At 38.9% G+C, this 10,955-nt stretch overlaps 1 protein-coding gene across 3 annotated transcripts in view; it reads left to right on the forward strand.

The window, feature by feature from the left end:
• LOC125228818 (protein sprouty homolog 4) overlaps positions 1-10,577 on the forward strand; it is a 103,034-nt gene extending 92,457 nt beyond the window's left edge. For all 3 annotated transcript variants that reach the window (XM_048133505.1, XM_048133504.1, XM_048133507.1), the window contains one exon: positions 9,474-10,577. In XM_048133505.1, coding sequence (XP_047989462.1) covers positions 9,531-10,181 — 651 coding nt within the window. In that variant the 5' untranslated portion in view covers positions 9,474-9,530 and the 3' untranslated portion in view covers positions 10,182-10,577. The remainder of the gene's footprint in view (positions 1-9,473) is intronic.
• Positions 10,578-10,955: the final 378 nt, after the last annotated feature.

Raw genomic sequence — 10,955 nt, forward strand, 5'->3', positions numbered from 1 at the left:
ATTGTTAACAGAAATCGCAACCCAACATGTTAAATTGTAAGGTTTTCCCAATTTTACGTTTTCCGAATTCTAACCGGAGAATGAAACTGTTATTTCCGTGTTGGTGTGGTGTGGTTGTAGTGCCGTTTGGTATTCGTTTTACTTTTTAGTAGTTTTTAATTTAACTGGACAAGAACTTTAAATCACACTGAAATTTACCGATCTGTTTTACATAATAAGCATAGAGTCGTAACCAATAAGAAAATATTGTAAGAAGTTTCATTTAGATATATTCCTGTATAATAAGGAAAGCTAGGTAAAAGGAGACCGAGAAAGTAGAACAATAATGAATTGCATATAACATATTAAAAAGAAAGCTGAGGATTTGTATTTAACATCTGTAGCAATACTAGGAACATAGTAAGGAACGTAAGGATTTTGTGTTCAAAGCGTCAACAGTGGGATGTTGCGATAAAAGCAAACGGTGAACTTAATCAGCATACCTACCTTATTAGGGATACTTTTGTAAAGTGCCAAAACCCCTACTCAAGTCTATTAATATGGGACATTGAATCCTTGTGGATACTGATCACTGGTGGCTGTGCTGTGGGAATAATTTAGTAGAGTGGAATTTTGGACATCAGTAACTGCCCCAGCTGCTTTTGATTTCACATGCACTCCCAGCAAAATGTTATTCAGTGAATTACTTTCTATCCTATATTTATATAAATTAGGTTCTACGACACCAAAATAGTAGAAAATAAATAGGACTTATTACACAAAGCTATATTACATTGACCATTTGCGAAAAGTTGACCTTACCTCACCATTTAGTATCACGCGTGTCATCATACATATCTTATTTCAGAGTAGTGTTCAATTCAGACTAGTCAGTAGTATATCAAATAACACAATGTTACATCAAAATAACGCTTTGATGATTTGATGAGCAATGTATAAAATTGAACTGATATATTTCATGAAGAGCGCAATAATCGTATAAAATCTCATCTTAAACATCATAGATTCCACAGATTACAAGACCACTGTTGTCCTAACCGTTTTACGGAAATTATTCTACGCATGTATTCAAAAAATTAAATCCGGTAAAAACTCATCTATATCTGACACACACACTGCAGCCATTCCATTCCACTGAGCCAAAGATGGGAGGCTTAAAAGCAGATGATGTAATTGAACAAAAAACTGTAAGGATACCCCACAGACGGATTACACAGACAAGTTGTAGTTAAACGATAAATTAGTAGGAATTGACTGGTACAGACATTTTGCTTGTCTTAAATGACGCCACGCTCATTTGTTTAGTGCTCCTATTGCTTAGGCGAGGCTAATGATGTAAAGAAAGTGTATTTGATCAAGACAACTAATTTGATATTCTCAACGACCTTGACCAGGATACAGACAGTTCCAGGCTTAAGTGGAGTTTGGAGATAATTTCACAAAGCTGATCCAAGTTAAATAAATAATTATTATAGGACTTCTTACACAGATTGACTGGAATCCCACGGTATTAGCTCAAGAAGGCTTGTATTGTGGGTGGGTACTCAGAGAACGATATACATAATATACAAATACTTATACGTATACATAGAAGACATCCATAACTCAGGAACAAATATCTGTGCTCATCACACAAATAAATGCCCTTACCGGGATTAGAACCCAGGACCGCGGCTTAGCAGGCAGGGTCACTGTGCGCTAGGCCAGATCGGCCGTCTGAAACTTTTACCGATGTCCTATAAAACGTACGTTAAAACGTACGAATTTATACAAAACAATGTCACATATACTGGGAAATTACCATACCACGAAGTTCACAAACACCATGATTCGAAAATCCTTCATCTTCATCCCTATTACACTTACTAAATCAGACAGACGAAAACTGAGGCACACTATTCGAAGTTCAAACAATGTTTCATCAAGACTTACTATTTAAAAAACCTTATAGAGAAGATATTATGGTACATCCATGGCAATTGTTACACGGCCAGGGCCATCCATACACCGTAAATACAATGTTTAATTGTTATTCAGCACGTGTTTTTCATGGTCATTCGCTATTTTTATATCGTTTAAATACGCAGATAACGATTCAATGGAGCGAAAATAATCGAATATAAACTAGCTTTTAAATACTTATTATAGAAGTTCACTTAAACTTAATAGGTGAAAAAGTATACGTGAGTAGTTGTTGTATTTAGACGTTAATGGAATATATATAGGGAATCTTTACAAAATACAGAAGCAACTTAAATTATTCTAGCGATATCTGATGTTTTATTAAGAATCACTAAAGTAGGTAGACAGGTTACATTACAGGGTTAAAAAGAACGAAATAGAAACCAAATAACGCTTGCAATATCTCCATCAAAGAACTTAATTTCGTCTACAATTGGATTTGATGTATCAAATCTAATAGTAACAAGAGCAACATTACAGGAAAATAGTTCGACAGATTACTATCAGTATAGAATATTAACCTAGGAATCTTAATTCTTTATCTACTTAATATGCAAAGTAATTGACCTTAATGATGCCATACTATAGATTGATATGTACTTTAGCATATTTTATAGTAATTTGTATTATTTTAAATATGGTTCTTCGGTTCTTTCTATTCTCTTGCCGCCCAATGTACAATGAGATGTAGATCGTGTTTCAATGGAATTTAAACTTTCACGTGAACAAATAAAAGTAGCATATCTTTTGTCTTTAGAATTTTTCGAACAATTCAAACTCAACTAAATTAAAATACAACTATGATCAAAATTATCTAGCAAAATTTTTGTATGGTGTGTAATATGGATTTCTCTTGATATTTTGACAATTTTTGGTCCTTCGTCCGCATGGCGGGAAAATTTAAATTAGAATCAATATTTTTTGAAACGTCCATTTATTCTAATTTTGGAGCAAGGGAATGCTTTGCTGTAGGTTCTGGTCACGTGTAGACTAAGGAGTTAGTGATTTGGTCATTTTTAGTCAGGATTTTCAGGTTAATATCTTTTGTGAAAATATTATATTTACAATCCTAAATGTAGGTAATTATTTCGAAAATAGGTTTATATTTGTAATATATAAATAAGAATAAAGAAAATATCAGTCACCTGGTATGATTCCAATCTTAGGTATAAGTCATGTTGGGAAGGTATGGACTCATGGTCACTATTTAGTCTCATGATTACAGTCTTGGTATCTCGCAATTTCTGCGTATTTCAATTCACGTAGAAGTCGTAAAATTTCATAATTCATGAAACGAATAACACCAAAAATGCATATAAAGTTGCTTAACACATTCGCTACCAGACAAAAAGTGGCGCACTACGTCAGAAACTGGTCGTAATTTACAACCGCCCGCTTGTATAGTGAGAACCCGCCCAGCGGGTTCTCCAGCATCTGTGCAAAGTTCAGAGTACCCACTAGGCGGGATCTTAGTTGTGAAAGTGTTAAGCAAAATTGTACAGACAATATCCACGAAATGATTTAGTTAAATACATTCTTAACTAGCTTTTGCCCGCGGTTTCGCTCGAGTTAAATTCGAAGATTGCGGAATGCTCCATACAAACTTCCACCCCCCATTTTAGGGTAGCGGGGGGTCAGAAAGAGACAAAAAGTAGCCTATGTCACTCTACATCCCTTCAACTACCTGTACTTAAAAAATCACTTCAATTCATCGCTCCGTTTTGCCGTGAAAGACGGACAAACAAACAGACACACACACTTTCCCATGGATAATTATCGCAGACCCATTAAACGAAATATTGGTTGTTTTAGTAAACGTTAACTAATTCCAAGTACTTGTACTACGTGACATTACTACGAAAGGTTTTACACTTAGCAGTGATATATAGTATGTTTAGTTAAAAGAGAAATGTACCTTTTTATAAGGGATTGCCGCAAAGCTGTATGTACTCGTACATGCTTTACAGACGGAAACTAGACGTTAATAAAGGTAAACTCCTAGAAAAACTTTAAAGGTTTTAAGTTAATTTACGGTAGCCACATATTTTTGCGCCAAAAAACTACCCTTATCAAACTTATAACGTCAGCAAATATACAACAGTGCCCTCAGACCAACCAAACTAACTCTATAATGATAAATAAAAATAATTCTTTAAAAAAAGAGCACGATGCAACGCTACAGCAAAAAACGTGAGTGTGCACGGGAAATCGTCCCACTTTGTCGATTGCTATAAAGCCGCTTTGTCAGTTTATTCATATAAAGATACAAGTAAATCTCGCCTTAATGGTAACCGACAAAGTGGGACGTTTTACTAAACACAATCACAAATATTCTACCTTAATAAACAATTGGAACTCACAGATAAACTTATCAGGTCAGGTGTAGTAAATTTTATTTTATATTTTATACATATGGTGCAAGTATTTAGAACATGTAGACGTGTCATTGTACCTTCCTGTCATTAACTTCTTTATGACAACACTGACAACTAAGGAATATGTTTACAATGAGGAGGCACACTGACACTTTATCCCGCCAGTCGGCGCCTGTGCAAGTGTTTAGGCATGTCACTGTCATTCATAATTATGTGTGAGAGAGAAAAACATATCATCTTCTCGCTCTCACGGATGGACTAATGGGGTGGCGCCATCTGTCATAACCTTTGAGTGTGCCTCATCATTTGTACAACAATTATAACATGTATATTTAGGGATAGAGAATGGAGCAGAGCCTAGGCATAAAGGAACTAGTTGTCAATTGTTTACGACACTGACTTAGCTTTGGTCTAAATGGGTGTAATGTGTAATGTCCTGATGTCATATAATTTTCATTATTTTCACCTGACAAAGAAGATAATCTTAAAAATTTAATTTTTTTCAACAATTAGTAATTAATTGTTTTTTAGACTGTTTCGCCTTTAGGTATCGTAAGAGGTAAACAGTGTAAACAAATAGGTATATTTTTGATTTAATTATGTCTTATAACAGTTCTATTATTTGAAACAAGGCGCTGATGCCCTTTGCAATTAGTTTCACCAACTTAATCACCGGAGCACACGTATTTATGAATGAAAATATCTATACCTACTTAATTATTTTACACATCTCATCCAAAAACGTTTGTCTACGCAAAATAATTTAGTTAAATATTTGGACTTTTCTACAACTACAACCTTAAATACTTAACTACTATAATACGACTATCAAAATAATACTAAAACAGTAGTATAGAAAAAAGTGTGTCTACAACTACATAAAACTCTTACATAAAATTTATCTTATACTATTAAACGAGCAATTCTTGTATATTTATTTATTTATTTATTTATTTATTTATTTATTTATATATACCGACGATCTCGGAAACCGCTCTAACGATTTCGCTGAAATTTGTTTTGTGGGGGTTTTCGGGGGTGAAAAATCGATCTAGCGTAGCCTTAGATCCCGGAAAACGCGAATTTTCGAGTTTTCATGAGTTTTTCTTTCGCATTTGTAAACGTAAAATATGGTCCTTAATTTCGCCGCGCGCGCATCGATTCCGCGTAGCTCAGTCGCACGAGGTCGGTCTAATGTACGCAGATAGATCGTAGGTGTCAGGGTTTCGAATCCCGGCCAGAAATTAAGAGCGCTATGACAAAAATTGGCGATATATTGTAAAATTCGCAATATTCAACGATAAAATTGTACACTTTACCCATACTAAAAGATAGTAAAAGTACTTGTTTCAGTTAGAACATGTTATTAACCGTAGGTTAAACAAAAAACATATGAAAGAAAAAGCTTATTCAATTGGTAATGATTTTTTTTCTGATGCTCGTTTAGGAAAAACCGCGTGAAGCACTGATTTCGGAGATCTTATTATGTACAATTTGATAAGCTCACTCTCATAAATGCGGTAAATTTAAGTTCCTAATATCTTGTACTTTAGGCCCATTAAACAATATTTATCATTTAATCCTTTGAAATTGAGAAATTGAGAGTAAAACGAACTCAATTTTGTCTTGAAAATACATCGAAACAAGTGATCATTTCTCCGAAAATCTACATGTTATCGAAGTTATTTTAGTATATAAATAATCTGCACAATCTGCTTAAATTTCTGTTATCCAGTTGTCGTTATAATATTTTATAATGATTTTTTGCCAATTTTTTGAAAACTAGCCTTCCTGTCGCTATTTTACCGGCGACGGACGCCTGCGATTTCAGTGCCGCGTCGGAGCTCGTGGAGGTCAGACGTATGTCGCTTCGCTCTCCGAGTTTTCATCGCGAACGTCGAGAATATTTATCGTTGTGTGGGTCGGACACCTTGTTTATACACGGGCTATCCTCGCATTGTGTGTGTGTAAACAGCGACCAACGAATTTGATCCTAGATCCGTAAATATTTGCTTTTGTAATATTTTGTTATGTTTGAATGTTAAAGTATATTACAACGTTATGATGATAAATATGTGAAAATTACAATACGGTCAAGATGATAAGACACATCAAGATGGTACTCGGGATCTGATGATGGAGCCAGAAGGTGGTCACCAGTACCAGTGAACCATGTAAGTAAACACCCTCGTGTTTAGGCTCGTTGGGTTCGTCTCAACAAGACCTTTGACAAGAGGTGGTACTCAGGGTCTGATGATGGAGCCAGATGGTGGTCACCAGTACCAATGAACCATATGACTATACCACTTCGTGTTTGGGGTCATTGGGTTCGTCTCAACAATACCTTTGACAGGAGGTGGTACTCAGGGTCTGATGATGGAGCCAGATGGTGGTCACCAGTATCAATGAACCATATGACTAAACCACTTCGTGTATAGGCTCAATGGGATCGTCTCAATAAGATCTTTGACAAGAGGTGGTACTCAGGGTCTGATAATGGAGCCATATGGTGGTCACCAGTACCGAAGAACCATGGAACTAAACCAATTCGTGTTTAGGCTCATTGGAATCGTCTCAATAAGATCTTTGACAAGAGGTGGTACTCAGGGTCTGATGATGGAGACATGGTGGTCACCAGTACCAGTGAACCATGTAAGTAAACCACCTCGTGTTTAGGCTCGTTGGGTTCGTCTCAACAAGACCTTTGACAAGAGGTGGTACTCAGGGTCTGATGATGGAGCCAGATGGTGGTCACCAGTACCAATGAACCATATGACTATACCACTTCGTGTTTGGGGTCATTGGGTTCGTCTCAACAATACCTTTGACAGGAGGTGGTACTCGGGGTCTGATGATGGAGCCAGATGGTGGTCACCAGTACCAATGAACCATATGACTAAACCACTTCATGTATAGGCTCAATGGGATCGTCTCAATAAGATCTTTGACAAGAGGTGGTACTCAGGGTCTGATAATGGAGCCAGATGGTGGTCACCAAAAAATCAACTCACATATGTGAATAACATAAAAAACACGAAGTGGTTAGTCATATGAATCATTGGTATTGGTGACCACCATCTGGCTCCATCATCCCCCTTTTATCAAAGGTCTTGTTGAGACGAACCCAACGAGCATAAACACGAAGTCGTTTAGTCACATGGTTCATTAGTACCTGGTGACCACCATCTGGCTCCATCATCAGACCCTGAGTACCACCTTGAAGTAATTAGAATTGTATTTGACATATTTTATCATCATATTAATATATACTTTTTCAGTACAGATGGTGTTTTTTTTACGCACTAGTACGAGAAGTGGTTCATTATATAACAGGTCGAAACTTCGGAGGCTCATCTGTACTGAAAAACGTCGTACGATGCACGTGCAAAAAGGAAATTCGTAACTCGTGTCGATTTAAAACACTCCCTTCGGTCGTGTTTTAATTTATCGCCACTCGTTTCGAACTTCCTTTTTTACGCACTTGTATCGTAATGTACTATACTCTAATACTTATCATATAACAAAAGCAAATATTTGGGATGGGATCTACTTAAATATAATCATAGTTTATAATTATGACTTTAAATTTTTAAATAAATTTTAACATAATTAATATTATTTTGCGCTATATTCTAGTATTTTCGTACAAAATAATGTTTATTAGAAATCAAAAGTTTATATCGAGATAGTAGATTAGATTGTGGTTGTTATCAAAATTCCATAGGAAGGATCAAGATTGTTTTGCCCATTATTGTAGTGCGAGCGAGTGATAAGACGTGCTAGAAAGGGTCGGCATATTGGGCTCGCGCGGCGGGTAAAATACCTAATTTCGCCCGACGCCGAAATGTTATAACGCTCTTAAGTTTTTGTTTTTTGTCTTTTTTTTGTTTTTGTATTTATAAGAGTTTTTTTTTTTTATCTAAAGACGTGATATATTAAAGTAGAACCGAGCGAAGCTCGGTCGCCCAGATATTATTGATAAAAATATGAAAGCTGTAGATGTAGAAGATGTGTTTTTTCACTTCAGCCCATGGGCCGGTTAGGTATCCTATTCGATTTGGGTTATCCTGTACTACGCTTTGCTTACCAGAGCTATCTACTTATTTAAAACCCTCTCATGTGACTTTTTAAGTGGACTAATATAATACGAATAAGCAAATACCTTTCTTAAGCGCTAACGTTCGTATCCAGTAAAACGACAGTTTCAATTGTCTCCTCGAAAAATAGAATCTATTTGCATTCTGTTTTTACTGGAGGACTGGGTGTCTGGTGTCGTGGCGTTGTCATATTTTTCGAATTAGGAAAGGCCCTTTCATTTAAGCGATATCTCTGAAAAGGAAACCCCTTCCCAGGGTATTATTATTATCACAGGACCGATCTTCACGCCAGGGTTCTATATTTGTTATTCTACCCCATTTATATTATGTATATTGTTACATATCTGTTAAGTAGTATCTGTGACTCGTCGGTGGGGTTAAATAAACTGCTTGTAACCATTACAACATTCGTTAAATTTAATAGTTTCACAGGTCAATTGTAATTTACTAAATAATTTAATAATATTTGATCTTAATTAAACTTAACATTGCAGACTTATTACCTTATTAACGTGAAGTAAAGGTATAAATGTAAATCTTAAGAAATAATGTTTATTTGACTACTTATTCCAATGAGGACCAGTTACACTAATCGTTTCAAAGTACGGAACCGTTTGTAATGGCAGACCTAATAATAGTGTATTTAATTTGTCGTTTAAAAGCTCATATCTAATATCATTCGATCAACTACTTTTCTTAGAATAGTTTTAGTTGATCAGTAGTAGGTACGCGTCCCGCCCACGTCGTTCATTCATCAAGAGCCACGTCATTAGGAGATAGATCGCGTGCTATATGCCTTCAATTGATCGAATGAAAGGGAATGTATGTGTATGAGTGATGATCTAGTTGATAAGCGATGCCAGTATCAGTTCCAACTACAAGTTTAGTTCGTTCTGAATATGAGCATGAGACGCCACGATATAGTAAAATACATTAGCGTGCTCACTTACATACTTCAGAGCGGGCTAGATGGGAACGATCGCATCTCACAGCACATAATAGTATCTGTAACTAACGGTCGTTTTGTTTTGTCCAATAGGTGGGGACGATGAGGGAACAGGAAGGCGACGGCCCGGAGAGCCGTTAGCCGGACTCGATGGATGAGTATGGCGGGCCGGCGGCGCCGCCCCGGCCGCCCAAGCCGGCGGCGCGCGTGCACGGCGGCGTCAGGCCCGCGCCCGCGCCCGCGCCCGCGCCCGCACGCACGCCCACCGTGTCGCTGCTGCGGCCCCGGCCCGAGACCGAGCGCGAGCGCAACGCCTACGTGGAGGCGCCGCGCCGCAGCCACGCCGCGCCGCACGCCGCCGCGCAGCCGCTCAAGCCGGTGACGGCGCAGCCCGTCAGCGTCGACAAGCGGCGCGCGCTCGCGCCCGACTCCATCGTGTGCGAGCGCTGCGGCCGCTGCCGCTGCGAGCAGTGCGCGCGGCCGCGGCCGCTGCCGTCGCGCTGGCTGTGCGGCAGCTGCCTGTGCAGCGCCGAGGCGTGCGTGGACTACGCGTCGTGCATGTGCTGCGTGAAGGCGCTGTTCTACCACTGCGGGAGCGGCGAGGACGAGGCGGGCTCGCCGTGCGCGTGCGGCGCGCGGCTGGCGTGCGTGGGGCTGCTGTCGCTGCCGCTGCCGTGCCTGTGGCTGTACTGGCCGCTGCGGGGGCTGGCGGCGGCGGGCGCGGCGGGCTACGCGCGCTGCCGCCGCAGCGGCTGCCGCTGCCCGGAGCCGCCGGCCCGGCCGCTCTCCAGTATTATCTAGTCCGCCGCGCCGCCCGGCCACAAGTGTACAAATATTTATGGCTCGCTGGCCGGGGAGGACTCTAGTGCCTGTGTGAGTGCGCGGGGCGAGGGACGAGCGCCCCGCGGAGTGAATCGTCTACGAGTACCTTGTAAATATAGTCGTATAGTGTGAATGTACGTGAACGTGTCGCCCGAACGCCGAAAGTCTCAAATTTTCTTGAGACCGTAACGTGTCATAAGAAAACGATAACGTTAGTATTTTGGATTCGAGATGAATTCAGAGAAGATTAAGAAATGAGATATAAAACATACTTATTAAGATGTAGATAATTTACCATTTATTTATTAACTGAATTTGTATTTATTTGTAAATAAAACGACAACATTATATTATAAATACGAATGTTTACTACATTATGTTTGTTTTTCTGCTCCTTCGCCTGATTGATACTGGAAACTTTCTGTCTAGGCCCTGGCCGGACGCCATATACACTTTTGCCTGGAAACGAGCCAAAAAACTAAGTACCTACATAGCTTATAGGATCTAATAAATGCCATAGAGCAAGCTTTGATCAGGATAGCATACATTAGCATGCAAAATGTTTACAAATTATGCATGAAGTGATCAAACAATGAGACAATAGATCCGCTCTGATGCACTGATGCCAGTTGTAGGTATAGTGCCACCACCATACCAATAAACCTGGCCAATGTTAACTACATTTAATGCAAAAACAATAATAGCCATGTTGGAGCTATTGCTAGAATACTAACATATAAAAAATTAAGTTCA

Source organism: Leguminivora glycinivorella, chromosome 8, assembly GCF_023078275.1.
Source record: "Leguminivora glycinivorella isolate SPB_JAAS2020 chromosome 8, LegGlyc_1.1, whole genome shotgun sequence".
Classification (NCBI taxonomy): domain Eukaryota; kingdom Metazoa; phylum Arthropoda; class Insecta; order Lepidoptera; family Tortricidae; genus Leguminivora; species Leguminivora glycinivorella.